Source organism: Rhizopus delemar, genomic scaffold, assembly GCF_000149305.1.
Source record: "Rhizopus delemar RA 99-880 supercont3.15 genomic scaffold, whole genome shotgun sequence".
NCBI lineage: Eukaryota > Fungi > Mucoromycota > Mucoromycetes > Mucorales > Rhizopodaceae > Rhizopus > Rhizopus delemar.
The window spans coordinates 83,178-100,846 of record NW_027137841.1 but is presented as its reverse complement, the minus strand read 5'-3'; the positions used below and the strand labels follow the sequence as shown (position 1 = coordinate 100,846).

The 17,669-nt window shown below is 37.8% G+C and overlaps 8 protein-coding genes across 8 annotated transcripts; 6 read left to right on the top strand and 2 right to left on the bottom strand.

The window, feature by feature from the left end:
* Positions 1-1,797: 1,797 nt before the first annotated feature.
* RO3G_14841 (uncharacterized protein) lies at positions 1,798-2,091 on the top strand (the record flags this gene model as incomplete). Its single annotated transcript, XM_067669425.1, has 2 exons — positions 1,798-1,859; positions 1,905-2,091. 2 exons carry the CDS (start codon positions 1,798-1,800, stop codon positions 2,089-2,091), a joined length of 249 nt encoding a protein of 82 aa, XP_067525526.1.
* A 1,336-nt stretch (positions 2,092-3,427) lies between these two features.
* RO3G_14840 (40S ribosomal protein eS4) lies at positions 3,428-4,492 on the bottom strand (the record flags this gene model as incomplete). Its single annotated transcript, XM_067669424.1, has 3 exons — positions 3,428-4,143; positions 4,296-4,365; positions 4,490-4,492. 3 exons carry the CDS (start codon positions 4,490-4,492, stop codon positions 3,428-3,430), a joined length of 789 nt encoding a protein of 262 aa, XP_067525525.1.
* A 2,241-nt stretch (positions 4,493-6,733) lies between these two features.
* Positions 6,734-7,092, bottom strand: RO3G_14839 (uncharacterized protein; the record flags this gene model as incomplete). The annotated part of the gene is made up of 2 exons (XM_067669423.1): positions 6,734-7,027; positions 7,090-7,092. The coding sequence occupies 2 exons, from the start codon at positions 7,090-7,092 to the stop codon at positions 6,734-6,736; spliced, it is 297 nt and encodes a 98-aa protein (XP_067525524.1).
* Positions 7,093-7,374: 282 nt separating this feature from the next.
* On the top strand, positions 7,375-7,973 carry RO3G_14838 (uncharacterized protein; the record flags this gene model as incomplete). Its single annotated transcript, XM_067669422.1, has 2 exons — positions 7,375-7,415; positions 7,544-7,973. 2 exons carry the CDS (start codon positions 7,375-7,377, stop codon positions 7,971-7,973), a joined length of 471 nt encoding a protein of 156 aa, XP_067525523.1.
* A 427-nt stretch (positions 7,974-8,400) lies between these two features.
* RO3G_14837 (uncharacterized protein) lies at positions 8,401-9,405 on the top strand (the record flags this gene model as incomplete). Its single annotated transcript, XM_067669421.1, has 1 exon — positions 8,401-9,405. One exon carries the CDS (start codon positions 8,401-8,403, stop codon positions 9,403-9,405), a length of 1,005 nt encoding a protein of 334 aa, XP_067525522.1.
* A 625-nt stretch (positions 9,406-10,030) lies between these two features.
* Positions 10,031-12,730, top strand: RO3G_14836 (uncharacterized protein; the record flags this gene model as incomplete). The annotated part of the gene is made up of 1 exon (XM_067669420.1): positions 10,031-12,730. The coding sequence occupies one exon, from the start codon at positions 10,031-10,033 to the stop codon at positions 12,728-12,730; it is 2,700 nt and encodes an 899-aa protein (XP_067525521.1).
* Positions 12,731-13,310: 580 nt separating this feature from the next.
* Positions 13,311-15,046, top strand: RO3G_14835 (uncharacterized protein; the record flags this gene model as incomplete). Its single annotated transcript, XM_067669419.1, has 4 exons — positions 13,311-13,421; positions 13,474-14,628; positions 14,702-14,807; positions 14,859-15,046. The coding sequence occupies 4 exons, from the start codon at positions 13,311-13,313 to the stop codon at positions 15,044-15,046; spliced, it is 1,560 nt and encodes a 519-aa protein (XP_067525520.1).
* A 500-nt stretch (positions 15,047-15,546) lies between these two features.
* RO3G_14834 (uncharacterized protein) lies at positions 15,547-17,572 on the top strand (the record flags this gene model as incomplete). The annotated part of the gene is made up of 9 exons (XM_067669418.1): positions 15,547-15,594; positions 15,654-15,762; positions 15,890-16,053; positions 16,105-16,236; positions 16,289-16,410; positions 16,456-16,958; positions 17,014-17,428; positions 17,482-17,515; positions 17,561-17,572. 9 exons carry the CDS (start codon positions 15,547-15,549, stop codon positions 17,570-17,572), a joined length of 1,539 nt encoding a protein of 512 aa, XP_067525519.1.
* Positions 17,573-17,669: the final 97 nt, after the last annotated feature.

Genomic DNA, 17,669 nt, shown 5'->3' with positions numbered 1-17,669 from the left:
CAAGGCCTTATCACTGGATTAAATGTGTCTTCTCGTACGCAGTTCATGCAAAGAGACAAACTCTTATTAACAGGATAAACAACGTGGCTCTGTCCCATAGTAATCTTCCGTCATCCTAGCAAGGTTGTGGGCACGGCTTTTACCAAAAAAAAAAAGAAGTTCTTTACACTAGGAATCTGGCAGCCAATATCCTTGATCAGTTGCGATGCGAAGGTCCGCACGCGTATGATTAATCGACGGATGAGATCTGTTGTGGACACATTTAATAACTGTTACCAAGCAGGGGGGGAGGGTTATTGCCTTTTAGCATAAAACGTGAAGTTCCTCATCATGTTTATAAAACACTCATATTCAAAGAGAACCTAAGTTTGCTTTCGATTGAATCAGAAAAATTTATGAGATCCTCCTCAGGCTCGCTCTCAACCTATCTTGCTATATCACGTACGTTGATTGCATCCAGCAAATACTAGGATAAGGCTGGCTCTCTTCTTTCCTCTTTTGCGGCTCTATCCGGCTGCTTACGCTAATAACTTTATACAAACCAAATGAGGCTGTTGATCATTTTGGATGTAGAAATACACAACCTATAAAATATACTTCTAACATTCTAATATGTCTACCTCTGTCTATTCTATTCACTTCAATCTTTGCTCAATATGAAAATATTCGATCACGATACAAAAAGCTCAGAGTATTTCCATTTTTCTTTAGCAAATTCTGTGTTTTAGACAAATAAAATATCACTCAATGAATCACTTTCAAATCATAATCTATTCAAAAAGAGAGCCGAAATCCCTCTGGTGTGGTGCTGTTACGTAAGGGATAAATGACAATGCTTATCCAAGGCTTACATTATTGTAAATTTTTTTTTTGCCAACTTTACCAAAAATCCGGTAGATGCATGCGGAGCAGCTAAATAAGCATTAAAAAATCAATTGTAAATTTTTTAAACTCCCACACTTTTTATTTTTATTCTTTCTTTCTCAATGGCTTACCACTCTAGATCACCCGATAGATCCCGCTCTTCAAGGAAAAGGAGTGTTTCACCTCGTCACAGAAAGAGAAGTACATCGCCTTATAAAAGTAGAAAGAGAAGTGTATCGCCTCATAAAAGTAGAAGGAGACGCTACAGATCGCCAAGTCCTCGTCATTCTAGAAGGTTTTTTTTTTTTGTTAAAAATAGATTCACGCTAATGCATATTGAATTCAAGTATAAAAAGACGTTCTTATTCAACAGACAGTAGCAATGGTAGTAGCAGTAGTATTGAGTCTGAAGATGAAAAGTACAAGAAAAAAAAACGAGAACATAAAAAGCATAAAAAAGATAGAAAATCCAGCAAAAAGGTAAGCAAAGAATGTGTTGTTTGCATCTTACTGATACTTGCATAGAAAAAGAAGAAGAGTAAATTGTCCATAGGCGAAAATTGGGGAAAGTATGGCATTATTTATGAAGCAGAGTAAGCATAGAAAAGACAATAACGATGATAATTGGCTGACGTGTATTATAGTATATTTACAAAGGAATCAGTAAAGTTAAAGTTGGTATCAATAAGGAAAGAAACTTATAGGTTGAGCATAGGAATTTCAAGCTTGGTTAATTGAAGTAAAGAATGCAAACGTGGAAACCCTAAGTAACAATAAACGTATAGAAAATGTTTATTTGAATTTATGGAAGATTATAATACAGCCACTTTACCTCATAAAAAGTATGTCCAATACAAAACAAAGAAAGAATATTAAGCCATGTATAGGTTTTATAATATTGAAAAATGGGAAAAAAGACAAGAAGCAATTCGAATGGGTGAAGCTTATGTGCCAGATGATCGTTTTGATTTTGCAAAGGATGAAGAAAGATTAAAGTAAGCTTGATGCATGATGTTTATCAAAGCTAATGCTTTAAATAGAATGCAGCATAAACAAGCAGCGAGAGCAGCAGCATCAAGACAGCCTGCACTTCAATTAACTGATGAACAAATCCAGGAATTGACAAGAATCAATAGAGAACGTGTTGAAGCAGATCGTATGCGTAAAATGGGATTGAAGCCAAAGGAAGGAATGGGTGTTAGATATGAAGAAGTCACTGACATGTAAATAAATATGCTTTGATTACACTACGTTGTTGCAATACAAACCAAAGAATTCTTACAAAGTTTAAATACATGTCCAAACACTCATTTTAATAGTTGTGTTTTTTTTTAATCCTAAAACCACATACTCGGTAGATAAGTTCTAAGCTATCCTCTATATTTTCAATCGACAGAATGCTTTCATTGCAATTATTGCAGAGTTCTAGTTCATGTATAAAAGTAATGAATTACCCCGGAAAAAGATTTACCGATCACAGCAAAAACGTTAGGTCTCAAGTTTAATATATACAGTCGCTCTTAATAAAACAGCGTACACAGATCTCCTATTACATAGAAAAATACATTTCAATGTGCTTTTAGTGAGAAACACTTGAAAGTGATTATTTAGTTGAATCCCCTTAAGCATCGATTGAAGCATGGCATTTATTCCGTAAGTTGTTTGCTAAATGTGTCTCAAGTTCGACACCTACTCTCTTCTATTCTCTTTGCAAAGCGTTCTTCAAACCAATGTTGTTTGTGATACTACCAACATTTCCTTCAACCTACTCTCCAGAGCCTACTACAATATATTTTATGGAATTTTGACTAAAGATTTTAGTTTTACTTAAATAAATATATTACAACATTTACAAGTAGAAGATGAACATAAAAAAAAAGAGTACAAAGTGCAAAGAATAGCTCTATAAAAAGCTTCTATTTTGTGAAATTTAAACCAAGTTTTTGTGTGGGCAAATACTCAACCATGAATTAAATAATCCTCCATCCGTAACTTTGCTAGGATCCAGTTATTACATTGACGACATCTTGAAATAGAATGTTCCTGTCCTCTTTCGCTACCCAAAGAACTCATGCCTGGGTTTATCAGCCTTGTATAATATCGACATATTTACTTTGCTTGGCAATACAATCAATAAAACTAAAGCTCCAAAACTACCAATTCGGAAGCAGCTCCAAACTATGACGTTGTCCTTCTGCACTCTTTTTCCTACTTTGTTGTTGTTACTGTATGGCATTTGAAATATCCTCTTCTTTTCTTCCTAAACATACTGATATTTCCACTGCGTTTGATTATAAACAGAGGAATGTGCAATGTGCAAACTTTTTATTAGAGAACCTCTATCAGTAAACAGGTTGCCACACAAGTGAACAGTACCAATGTACTGCTCTCATTGATAGTTTGTAACAAATTGGAAATGCTCAATTTAAAAATGCATTTTCCAAAAATTCTGATAGAAATTAACTGTTCTTTAACGCAGCCATATTTTAAACATTCATCTACCAATTTTAAGACATTTAAAAAATTTATGCAAAATCAAAGGCTTATTTATTCAGCATTTAATTTATTGAGCGGCAGCAGCAGCTCTGCGGCGATCACGTTCTTCAGTGATAGAGAGCTTGACACCCTTACCCTTAGGAAGAGAGATCCAGGGCTTGTTACCTTGACCAATGGTGAAGACGTTGGAGATACGAGTGGCAAAAACGTGATCAAGAGCATCCTTGATGTGAACAATTTCGAAACCACCAATGTGACGTTCACGGTGAACCAATTGACCGACACGACCAATGTTACGACCACCAGTGACCATGACAACGTTACCAACATCGAACTTGACAAAGTCTTCGATCTTACCGGTTTCAATGTTGAAACGGATGGTGTCGTTGGTCTTGATCAAAGGATCGGGGTAGCGGATAGTACGACCATCGTGGGTGGTGATGTAGGGGACACCCTTGGAACCGATCATAACCTTCTTGACCTTACAGAGCTTGTACTTGGCTTCTTCGTCAGTGATACGGTGGACGGCGAAACGACCCTTGACATCATAGACCAAACGGAAGTTTTCACCAGTCTTTTCAACGCTGATGACATCCATGAAACCAGCAGGGAAGGTAGAGTCGGTACGGACCTTACCGTCAACCTTGACCAAACGTTGCATCAAGATAGATTGGACTTCACGACCGTTAAGAGCGTACTTGAGACGGTTACGGATGAAGACAATCAAAGGCAAACATTCACGGGTCTTGTGAGGACCGGAGGAAGGCTTAGGGGCATAAGAACCTATTGATGCATATTAATATTGAAGTTGCTGCAAGTGTTGAAGCAATTTTCGAATCAAAAACATTCAAGTTTTACTGTAAAAAAAAACTTTCCTCATGTTTCTAAAAGAAAAAGTTTGCCTATTCAACACACCATTGTTCAAGAAAACTTACCCAAAAGCTTGTCAAGCATCCAATGCTTGGGAGCTGCCAAACGCTTCATGTGCTTCTTAGGACCACGACCCTATAATATTATTTTGTATTAGTTTCAACATCCATTAAACATGCCATCCATCCATCCATCCATCTATCCATCTATCCATTCTGGACTTATGCAGGATGATTGATGTGCTTATATGTGCCCATACCATTGTGATATATTTATTTAGGGATAAAAAAGGAGGGCTTCATTGCTTATTCCTGTTGCCTTGCTTTAATCTCGAATCGAAAAATCAGTGGCTGAGCTTCTGAATTTTATATTATCCAATCAATTAGTAATATTATATGAAACTTCAAATTACTTTACAATAGTAAAAACATTGACAACCCCAACATATCCTGAACAATTACCTGATTAATTGCATATTTAAAGTTTTTTATCCTTGTTTCCGCTCTCATCTTTCAATTTCACACAGCTGTTGCTCCTAGGGAGACCTTTCTGCCTTATTCTTATACATCTGATATGAATAGCGCTTGTATGCGAAAAAAAAGTTTTCTGTAGTCGTACTTTTGAGCTTAAACTATTCACGATTTTCTGGATATTTGAAGAGATACAGTTTTTGTTTATAGCCTTAAATTCTGTCATGTTCTTACAAGAACTTTAAAGATATATCTGAAATAGCTCTTATGGATTAAAATTGCATGGTTCATAATATAGTAATAGCTTAAAGGTTTCAAATTTAGTCGGTTGTTGCATTGTTTGGCAGAGGGTTTATAAGTCAAAGATAGTCCCCTTTTGTTCTGCTGTTTGTTATCTGTTCATCGCTAAAGATAAAGAAATCAAGCCAGATTTATTTATGAAAATAATAAAGAAAGATCCCCTTCTAATCGAAAAAAGACAATAAGAAACTATATATTGACTCCCAGGCTATGGGACTTAAATTTAGGTGTTTTATATTTACACAGTAAGAGACATCGTGTATGGCATTTGATAATTACTGAGTGGCGACTAATCTATCAAAACTTTCGTTACAATTCATCTACTCAATCAGTCGATGTTTATCGATGTATACAAATAATTTAACCTTGTCTATCTTCATAGTCTTTACGATTGCAAGTGCTAACGGATATAATTTGTCTATAGTCCTGAAATTGAAGTCGCATGCATCACATTTGGTGGCATGTCCAACAGTATTTGGAGACAAGCCTTTGAAGGAATTTGATGTAATGGTCTTGCTTCAGCTTGATAAGTAAAAAAGAAAAACAAATATTAGTTGCTACTAAAAATATTGTGAAGCTTTCTGAAACTATAAAAGAAAATATAAAAATAATAGACAGCAAGCGATTTAATGAATTTTTATCTAATACTGCAACAATTATCACTCCAAATTTATCAAAATAGCAATAAGAAAATAAAAACAATGTGAAGTAATCTGTAATAAACAGTTTGAAGTAGTTTAAGTATGTCACGTTAGGACAAGTGCCTACGTTTTTTCTACATGTAAAATAGCTTATTAGGAAAATAAGTATTACATCTTGTTAAATATATTGAGGTATTTATAATTGAACAAAATGTACGCGAGATCTATATCTTATTTATATATGATATCAATTTTATAATGAAGCAGACAAAAAGAAGAGACTAGAATGCTCACTATAATATATATACGAATCATTATGTATATATTCAACTATATAAAATAAATAAATTAATAGATAAATTATGCAAATTAATGCTTTTAAAATGATGTAAGTCCAATTGAGTGCGTAATACTTGCTTCATCTATTAGCCCTAGCTGTATTAACTATTATTTTGAGCTGAAGGGTAAAAAAAGGTTCATGGAATAATAATGGAAGATAGCAGCATACTTAAAGGTTTGAGAAACAATTCAAGAAAACTAAACGTGTGAGAGTCTATAAATCTCTATTATAGATGAATATATTAAATACATGGATGAACAGCTAGGAACAAAGATGTAAAGGTTTGAGCTGGATGACAAATCCTTGCTGGATGGCGATTTAAAGGAATTACAAGGATTTCTCAATAGTGCTCTGTTTTACATATGAAAGCAGTCAGTTATATACTTTTTTGTGAACGTTTGATTTAGACAGTGAGGACTTAGCTTAGGTCTAACACCAAGAAATCAGCCAAGGTGTCATCATGTGCGTCAGTTACGATCAGCGTTAGCAATAGTCAGCTATAAAGCAAGCAACAATGGAATGGCGAGATGGCAGTGTATCTTTGTATTTATTCAAACATTTACTGGTGCTTTGATCTGATAAGCAGTAAAGCAGTTTATTACTAAGATAGATTTGGGTTGAGCATATATTATGCTTGCTTAGAATTTGATGCAAGTTAAAAAAAATTGTATTCAGAAAATTTGGTTTTCCAATTGACGGCAACTTCTCTTTTTGTTTTATTTAGTAATTAAAACCCTTAGTTAATATACAAGTCAATTGTTATCATTGAAAGCATTACTCTCCCATACAGTAGATACATACTGGCTTTGGTACTGCTCATTTAACATGCTAATGGCTTCATTCACTCTTTCCTTAATTCCCTCTTCTCTTTCGATAGCTTGCCAATCCTCTCCTGAACTTGAAGATGCCGATATGGTACTGGCAGTGCTGCTATCAGAACCAGAGTCATATATAAATGAGTCATTTGGAGCCATAAAATTTAAATTATCTTCATGAATGACTTGGAGAATAGTTTCAATAATGTTAATGTTCTTCATTACAGTTCTCTATTGTTATTTTAACATAAGAATGAGTCTCTTAAAAGAAAAACTATACAAGTTGTCTTTACCATTAATGATATGACTACTGATATGAAATCTGCAATAGCTCCACCACTTCTTTCTGTAGCAGGGTGCTAACTTCTTTTAAAGTTGTATGTACAATGGTGTTATCAATGATTTTTGTGGTAGTGATTAATAAATTTAACTTGTTGAAGCGACATGAAGTCGATGACAAGTGTTCTAATGCATTTGAATAGTGAAGAATTGATCAATAAACTAACGATTTTCCCCAGAGCTTTCGTGCTTTTTTCGAAAAATCTGAATGACGCGTCTTGATAAAAACCACAGATAATATGAACACTAACAACATCACCAACACTAGTGATGATTTGAAGTATTGTAGTATCTGGCATATCATACTAGTATATTAAGCAGTAGTTCTTTTTGTTATTAGAACTTTTCGTGCGATTCCTTTACCAGCGATGGCAAATACATTGCAAAAGTAGTTGACAATTATATTAGTGCTTGCTCCTGTCCGGATACTGCTAAGCTTTGCAAGCATATCTTCTTGACAAGTCGTATTACACGAATTCCTTTCTCTTTGTGCTTTTCCTTGTTTGAGCCACTTTCTGATGACTTGCCAGATGTTGAAGACAGCTGCGATATTGATGAAGCAGAAAACATTCGTCTTGTTGAATATCTTGAAAATATTCAGAAATATCACAACTCGTTTAACAACATCTATCAGCAGGAAATGAGCAAGATCAAGTCTGGTATGCGTATGCATACATTGAGTAAAATGGAAGACGCCATGAAGAGATCTGTTGCCAACATCAGTGAAGTTGATGAGGGCTCTGCTTCTCTTCCTCCTAGACAAAGACAGCAATTTTTTTTGTCATATAATATTATTAAAATAAAACTTCAAAAATTTCATCTCTCAAGTATCAAGTAGAATATTTTCATTTTTTCCCTGTGACCAACATTTATCTTGTTCATTTAGATTTATCCTACTTTTTTTGTAACCGACAATATCGAATTCCTCTTTTTAGCCGCTTTCCAACACTTTCTATACTTTTTTCCTTTTTTGGCAAGCGAAACCAAGACTTCTATTATTAATCTAAAACTACACTTCGAAACCACAACCTTTGACAATTATAATGGGACCCCTTCGAGGCGCCTACAACAAAGCAGCAGACCCTGCTCTAACCGACGAGCAGCTATCCGAGCTTGACATTCACTTTGCTGCATTCCGAAAAAACATAACATGTCCTGCATGTTTTCAAAACACCACTTTTCACCGCCATGGTTCCTCACCCAAGGAACCACATCAACCACGATTTACCTGCACCTCCTGCCATAAAGATGTTAAGGCTTTTGAAATGTACCCACTTGTTCTCTGCAAGGCACAGGCAACTCAACCTGAACCAGACACGGATAAAATCGATATCCCGGACAAGGCACCCGCCTCCAGCCACAGCCAACCAGACTACATACAACAACTATGTCAAACCGTTGAACGTTTGGCATCCGAACTTTTACAAGCCCGTCTCGAAATCAAAAACTTACAAGAACGACTCGACCATCTGCCTCCCACCCCGCCTGATCATCTATCACCACAGAATTTCCCCACTCTTCAGGAATCCCAAACCCGCTCTACTGCCTTTCCCGACGCACCATGGCACAACCCTGCTAAACTTCAGGCAATAAAGCAACCTTCATTGCAACAACGTGAACAGCGCCGTCAACAACGAGAAGCTGCTGCTGCTCGATTTTTTCAACCGCCCTCACCAAATCAAGGTTTTACATACCTGTACATCCCCACAAAGGCCCGCATCCCTGTTGGTACTCTGCGAACCACGTTCCGAAAACTTGGAGTTAATAACGCTCGCCTCTTAGACATCCATTATTCAGCTCGCAACACAGCAGCTATCCTGATACACAATGATTATAAAGAGGAATTCACCACCATCCTCAAACATCGCAATGTTTCCTTAAAAAACGACTTTAACCCTTTTAGTGGTGACATCCTTGCAGATCCCAAATACTCTCAACTTACTCCTAGCGAACGGGATACTATTGCTTCCGAAATACAGCAAACACGCCTTGAACGTGCACTACAACACATTCGCCCACCGGTCAAATTTGCCGTTGCTCGCTTCTTCTTAGAAAAACAATGGATCTCCAAGTCCGCCTTCGACACTCTCTCTGCCGAACGCACTCAGCCTCAATTAACATCTATCTTCGAACAAAACACGGCGCCAGTCACACAAGCTACTTTTCTCACCAACACCGACGCTGACAACGATTCAGTTATGAGCTATCAGAGAGACGACCCCACACAGAACTTTACCAGTTCTGGTGCTACCACCTCACCTTGCCTTTAAATAAATGAGTTCTTTACGAATCTCTTTGTTTAATGCCACTGGTCTTCCCAAACAGGCTATTTCACCTATACTTCAACTATCTCAAAACTCTGATCTACTCTTTATTACGGAAACATGGCTCCTTTCCCCAAATCGGTATCCAACTACCTGGTCTCAATATCACACGTATGGTATGCCTACTAGCTCTTACAACTCCCATCGTGGTACTCTTGGACTGGCCCTTTTGGTTAATCCGCATTGCAATTTACCTATCTACCACATATCCCACGACCATCCTTTATTGGCTAAGTATTCCTTATCAATCATTCTTTCCTCAAAAATACTAATTCACTGTCTCTATTTACCACCTTCTTTAGAAACTGAAGATGTATCACAAATACTAGATTCATTACCATTGCACATATCCAATACTAACACTACCATTATTTGTGGGGATTTCAATGCACGAATGGGTGACTTTACCGGCGACACTAGGACAAATGCTACGGGGCGTCGACTTCTTAATTGGATTGCTGCTAATAATCTTATATTGTGGAACAAGCGACTTGCCTACGGGGAACCTACTTCTTACACGTTCCAAGGCACAAGTATCATTGATTTCTTTTTCAGCAATTGTGAATTTACCATGCCGACCCTTACTATTCGTGACGATCTGTCCCTCAACTCCAATCACAAATTCATGACCCTGTCTTTCAACCTACCTGACTATCCAACCGGTCTTTCGCCACCTCAGCGCATCACATGGAACGTTGGGAAACTCAAACATCCAGAAACTAGGAAAAATTATAAGGACGTGTTTGGACAGAACTTATCTCTAATACTACCGCCCCATTCATCGATTTCCTTTCTTGATAGATCTGCAGCTTGTCAGTACATTGATACTGTTCACGATGATCTCTGTAAAGCTATCATTTCCACACTGGATTCTGTCTGTGCTCGACGAACAAATCAAACAGAAGACTACTTAAAGGACTTTTGGACACCTGAAATGACAGCTGCATTCAAACGGAAAGAACATCTGTACAAAAAATGGCGGAAAGCACGAGGACTTAATTGCCTTCGCTACTGGGAACAGCATCAAGAAGCACAGGCAGCATTGAGACGGTTAGTAAGTAACAGACGCAGGGAAACATGGAGACTTTTCTGCCAGCGATTAGCACAGGGTGACTACACAAAGGCGATTGCCAAGTTCAGTAAAATCCGTAAAAACCGGAAGATCAAAGCATCCTTCTCTACTACTGAGGGCCCCCAGCATTCAGCCGATGTAATGGCACGACACCTTGAACAAATTTTCTCAGGTGATCTACTACCTTCTCGCCCTACGCCTCCCACAAACTGTGCACAGCCTTTCGATGTCAGTTCTTGTCCCATCGATATTGATAGCATCAATGCAGCGATTAAACAACTCCCGAGGCAAAAAGCACCTGGTATCGATCATATTACTATTGAAATGCTTTCACCCCTAACCGACACTTTGACAACTGTATTGCTCTACTTGTTCCGACTGTGTTGGCAATGGTCCTATACACCACTCACATGGCGTGTGGCTCAAGTCATCCCAATTCATAAGAAAGGCTCTGTTTCCGACCCTGGCAATTTTCGTCCGATCAGCCTGACCTCCACTTTCCGCAAAATCTTGGAGAAGTGTTTGTACCCCACTCTAGAAGGAGAGAGCCCAGATCTCGATATTGCTCAAGGTGGATTTCGCAGTTCCCGAAGTACCTTAGACCAGGCCCTCTGCCTTATTGAAACTTGCTCCATTTTGCGCCGAAAGCACAAAATCACTCCTACTTTGGCGTTTCTAGACATTAAATCTGCTTATGACACGGTTGATCGCGAGCATATCTGGAATACTCTACAACCAACGGCTTCCCCAGCGCTTCTTGGTCTTCTTCGCAATCTATTTGACGACGTCCATATCGAAGTTATTGTCTCCAATGCTAGTTCTTATCGATTCTCACCGACTACTGGGGTTCTTCAAGGCTCTATCCTGTCACCATTCTTATATTCTCTCTACATTAACGAGTTGCCCTCTCTCCTCCGTCGCCAAGCCCTTGATGCAGCTCTCACTACCAATGTTTGTCAGTTCACCAAATCTATTAATTGCCTCTTGTATGCTGATGACGTTGTCCTTATTGCTGATTCTCTTGATCTTGAGGTATTACTACAACAATGTGAAGCGCACAGCCAACGCCTAGGCTACCGTTGGAACCCTAGCAAATGTGCTATCCTTGCACCTGGATCTGATACACGCTCGTACTCTCTCTACGGTACTGTCCTTCCTCGTCAGACTTCATTCTCCTACTTGGGTATCCCTATAAGTCCTGGTGGTTATTTGAATACCAACGAACTGGTTCAAAACAATATTAACAAGGCTCTTCAGACAATGAACCAGATATCAGCCATCGGTGTCAATCATAAAGGCTTTAATCAACTTCTTTCAGTCCGCTTTTACACCCAAATAGTGCGCTCTCAACTAGAATATGGTCTCGCCATTAGTGCCGTGTCCTCCTCCAACATAACCAAGCTCGAAACTTGTCAAACTCAGTGCATTCGACGTATCTTCGGCGGTGGCTCACGCTCATCAACCAAAGTTATGTTACATTTAACTAATCAACCGACAATGAAGGAACGTGTTCACCGATTACAAGCTAAATTCCTTTTCAGATCCATCAATGCGCCTGAAGACACTCTTCTCTCTCAGTTCCTAGAATACTTGCGCACTTCTGCTAGTCTCTCCCAGTGGTACAAACTCTCCAAGACACCTCTATGGCAACGCTGCTGTGCCTCCCATGAAATTGATGCTCTTGACTCACGCACTTTTAATACTATCTACCATGAATACCTAAAGGACAACCTCAACGCACGCCGTAATACCACCAACTCACTCCTTCTATCTACCTGTCGATCTAAACCCGGTGTTGATCCCATCCTTTGGTTACCCATGACCCCCGCGGAACGCAGTCGACTGATACGCTGGCGCCTTGGCTGGCTCCCCGGTGGTGTTCCCATACCGTGTATCTACCATCCAAATATGAAGCTCACCCGATCACATGCTATCTGGTGCCTGCATATGCATCGTCGTTTACAAATGCCCGCAAATGAACCTGACCCGCTGTCTTTCCTTTTGAATAAGCTACCAACCCAACGCAAAAAGCGTGGTCCTTCTGTCAACATCAATCCATCACCTTTCGCCGCCTGGACAGTTCGATGGCCTTCCATTTGTCAGATTCTGTTTGAACTCGATTACTTACATCATGGAAAGATCCCTCCTGAAACCTCCCCTCTTGGGGTCAAGCTTGTCAAATGGCTGTGCAACAATTAATCTAGTATCTGATGATACATCTTCTTTTTCCTCTTCCCTTCTTCGTCTTTTTTCCCTTTTTGCCTATCAAAAAGGTTTTTCGCTCTATCTCCTTTTTTTTGATCTGACCCGGGCAATTCAATCCCAGTAGTGATTATGTGCTCAATTGGGTTATTTAAATTTAAAAAATAAAAATATTCTTTAATCGTAACCGACAATATCCACCAGCCGGACTGTAACAACAAAGGCTATGACATACTTTTTTTTGAGGCGTAGTAGTAAATATAACATGTGGATGACAAATTATTTCTCATATTCAGATAAGCTAACCGCAGCTTCTCTCCCTCCTTTCCTAATTTATAAGAAGCAAAAAAAAAGTAAAAGAAATACACCTATCATTTTATTTGCTTAAAGGAATGAGAGATAATGAAATAGCATGAATTCCTAATGCCTACTTATTGATTAGAACTTTTCCAATTGAAAAGGAGCAAACGGCGTATTAAACTCCGATCTTGGTAATTTGTATAAGATGTCCTATTTCTTCTTTTTATTTCAAATCTGCTTTTATTTTTTGAACATAGAATGAAAATTATTAGCTATCATGGGAATATTACAGGACCATCAGTATGCAAGCTTCAACAAGATAAAAGAGAACAAGAATAAGAATGTTAAAATTTGGGAGAAAGAAGAAACAGATGAAGAAAGATTACAAGTAAAAAAGTACATGAAACCTTTATGCTGCTCCTTCTTACATTTTAATGTAGGCGGTTTTTTGTCCACCTTTAGATTCTTCATTAATTACAGCCATTTGGAATGACACATATAATTATGACGCAAGTGCTGAAATACTGTCTGCACTAGCTGAAGAAGCGAATCAAGCACTTGATCAACAAGAAAAAGAAGAACAGAAATACGTGGACGAATCTTGCTCAACGTCAATCACAACAACCACGGAAAGCGAAGATGAAAACTTTACATTCTTGCTCAACTGTTTTCCATCGCTCTCTATAGATGATTTGAAGAACGCACTACAGAGTCAAGACCATGACGTAGAGAAAGCAACCGATTTGTTACTCAACAGAGAATTTCTCAATCAGGATGTTGACGATGATGATAATAACAGAACTAGATCAACCAAAAAGAAGAAGAAAAAGAAAAAAATTGTCATTTCGGGCCAACTGCCTCACGCACAAACTTCGAATGATGCCTATGAAGAAATGGCTAAAATACCATTTAATCATTGGAAGCAGTATGACGAGGTAGCCAATATGATTGGTCGCTATTTCCCTAACCTGACCAAGTTTATTATCACGACGTGTGTTCAGCGTTGTCGTGGTAACGTGATTGCGTCCGTCAAGGCCATCATGCAAAAGGCGCCTGAGGAAAAGCCTGAGCATGAATTCAATTGGGCTTCAATGAAGGATTTAATCCATGTCAAGCGAGAATTAGAAGCAATCATGGTCGATCGAAGTAAACTGGATGTGCATCGAGTGGCTGTGGGTACCATCATTTTGTTACAAGGACAAGATAAAACTGTGGACCAGATCACACAGGCTGCTGTGGAACATTTCTTGACCTTTGATGTGAGTCAGATGGAACTTGAGGCAAGGTTGGAAAAGATGGCTAGTGAAGCAGACTCGATGCGTGTCAAAGCAAAACAGAGAGGAATCCCAGTGATCCCAGAGTATCTCTCGATCCATAACCAAAAGACCTATGTGGAGGATAATCCAGATGAATGCAGAGATATCGCAATGCAACTGATTATGGAAAGAAACGAATTGTATCGTAAGGCTGCTGCTGCGTATAGAAAGGCCAGAAACAAAGGTCCAGAAGGAGGCGTGGCGTTTTATTACTCAGATATTGCGAGGGAAATTGATAGCAAAGCCAAGGATTGGAACATGAGAGCTGCAAGAGCTACTGTAAGACAACACAGGTACCGGTTTATAAACACAATAAATGATGGGTTGTTAAATGAATAATAGGCTACGACAGAATGATGATCATCTCCTAGACCTTCATGGTTTAACAATTGCAGAGGCTCGAGTCGTTTTAATGGAAGGTGTTACTCAATGGTGGTCAAGAAGTCAAATGCAATCAGGTAATATAAATCTTTATCGTCTTATTTCAGTTCTAATATTCTGTACTATAGCAAGAAGATTAATACAACCATTGAGGATTATTACTGGTGTAGGCAAGCACTCAGAGTATGGTGAATCAAAGCTGCTACCAATGACAATGAAATTTTTAAGAAGCGAAGGTTGGTTGTTTGAGACACCTAACCCTGGTTGCATTATGGTGAAAGGAATACAACAAAAACTATCATCAAGAAAGAAATAAACATGGACAGTGCCCCTCATGTGCTTTTGTGCGTCACATGTAAATAAATTTCTTTTTATAGAACTGCGAAAAAGAGCTGCAACATTTTGTATATAAAAAAAAACATTACTAGCTTTTCTTTCCTTCTTTTTCAATAATAAAAAAAATCCACTGAAAAATGCCACAGTCGTTACACAACACATTGTCAATTTTAAAGAACAACAGTTTAAATGTAGAGAATATTTATTCAATACCTCATTCAAGATCAAATAATTTTTTACGTGCAATTTCAGGTAGTCAATCGACGCCAAGGAAAAGTACAGCCAAGTTTATAAACGAAGAAGGAATAGAAGAAGCAATCATTTGCAGTCTAGAAAATTTTGAGATAAAAAACCCGATAGGTTTAAGTTATTTTTTATTCAAAAAACAAAAAGAAAGCTGACGAATGTAAAGGTTATGGATCTTCTTCAGTTGTTTATGATGCAGTTTATAAACCAAAAAATGCAAGAGTTGCTCTGAAGATGATTGACTTTGAATTATTTGAACGTAATCAAATCGATGAAGTTCGAGTAAAGAATTTGTTTATATTTACATAAATCGGAGTTGTTTTAAAACTGATTTTTTTTAGCGCGAAACAGCATTGATGGCTTTATGTAAGCATCCAAATATATTAAAAGTATATGGTTCGTTTATGAATGGCTCCAAGTTGTATATTGCCACACCTTATTTATCAGGAGGTAACCAATTAATAATGATTTTATGATGTGTACTAATAAAGGTAATAAGGATCTTGTCTGGATATGATGAAAAGTGGATTTGAAGATGGATTTGAGGAGATAACAATCGCTACTATACTTAAACAAGCACTGGAGGGAATCATTTATTTGCACAAAAATGGACATATACATCGTGATGTCAAAGCAGGTAATTTACTCATGGACAATCAAGGGGCTGTTCTCTTGTCTGATTTTGGTGTCTCAAGTTCCCTGACTGAAAATAGTGAGATTAGAAAAACATTTGTGGGCACAGTAAGCCTGATTGTTACATACTCAAAACAGAATCTAATCCGTCACATGTAGCCTTGTTGGATGGCACCTGAAGTAATGGAACAATCAGGGTATAATCTTAAGGCAGATATCTGGAGTTTTGGTATCACTGCCATTGAATTAGCTACAGGCCATGCACCTTTTGCTAAATTCCCTCCAATGAAGGTTAGTACATGAAGAAGAGATACAAAACTTTATTAAATACTACAATGAAAAGGTCTTGATGATGACATTAAATCAATCTCCTCCTACTCTTAACAGAAAACAGACCAAACATAAATATAGCCATACTTTTAAAGAAATGATTGATCTCTGCTTACAAAAAGATCCAACTAAAAGGTAATATGAGTAACTATTATTACTGCTTATAAACAAGATGCGTAGACCTACTGCTGATAAACTTGTTTTACACCCCTTTTTCAAACAAGCCAAAAAGGGAGATTACCTTGTGAAGTCAGTCTTAGCCCGTGTACCTCCACTAGATCAAAGAACACATAAAAAAGTGGAATTTAAGCAGACGCATATTGAGAGCAATACTGCTCATTGGAATTTTGATGATGACAAGCACACTACCTTTGGAGGTGCTGTTATAAATAACATTGAAATCGGATTACCCTCTCCTGTCCCATCTGAGCCAGAGACAATGTCACCTACTCGCAAACCCCGTTTTGTGATTGAAGACTTGTCTCATGTAAGTTATCATGTTCCGGAAAGCCCCCCACATGATTGGCAAATAGGCATCGGCCTAGGTATATCTGATCCTCAGCCTGATAATGAGGTTAAAAAGGGACGTTTTAGTGTCAATCAATTAATCAAGCCTGAGCATCTACCATTAGATGCTTCATCCGAGATGCCTCGTGTCACTAGCAGTGAGAATATCTGCAAAGGTAAAAAGAATGTGAGTAGATATTGATGACTGTGATAGCTCATGTTGTATATTAGAAGGGCGTAAATCCAGATTTGAAGTTCAACATCTATCGCAGCAAGAGAGCTTACAGGTGAACCCAGAATCTTTAACGAAAGGAAACTCAAAAAATCGTGACCGTGTCACTTCAAATTATTCAGGGAAAATCGGTCGGTTCTCCATTGAAAAAGAGCCTGTTGCTCATGAAACATCCCCAGACCGTCGCAAGAAGGGAAGATTTGAACTAATGGGCGCACTGCCTTCTGAAACGTTGGGGTCGCATAACCATCAGCCACAGACAATGAGTCAAAACCAAATAGAAATACTTTTAAGAAAAATAGAAGCACAAAAATTCATTTTATATAACATTCTACATTCCATGCCATCCACTGATATTCAAAGGTTATCATCACCAATAATAGAAGAGTCATACTTTCAACAGAAAGCTGCAAAGTAAAATAAGATGAAAAATTGTGTTTTTTTTTTTTTTCTTATTATTTTAATAGATCTTCCATGTATAATGATATGACTTCAGCTATAGTAAGTTTATATTTGATTTAAAATATACATTATTCAACTTTATAGTTTCTTTTTTAGGATGATTTACAAAAAATGTTGATAAGCACACATCAAGAAAAGTACAAGTTACTTAAAGAGAATGAAGCACTAAAATTAGAAATAGAAAAATTAAAAT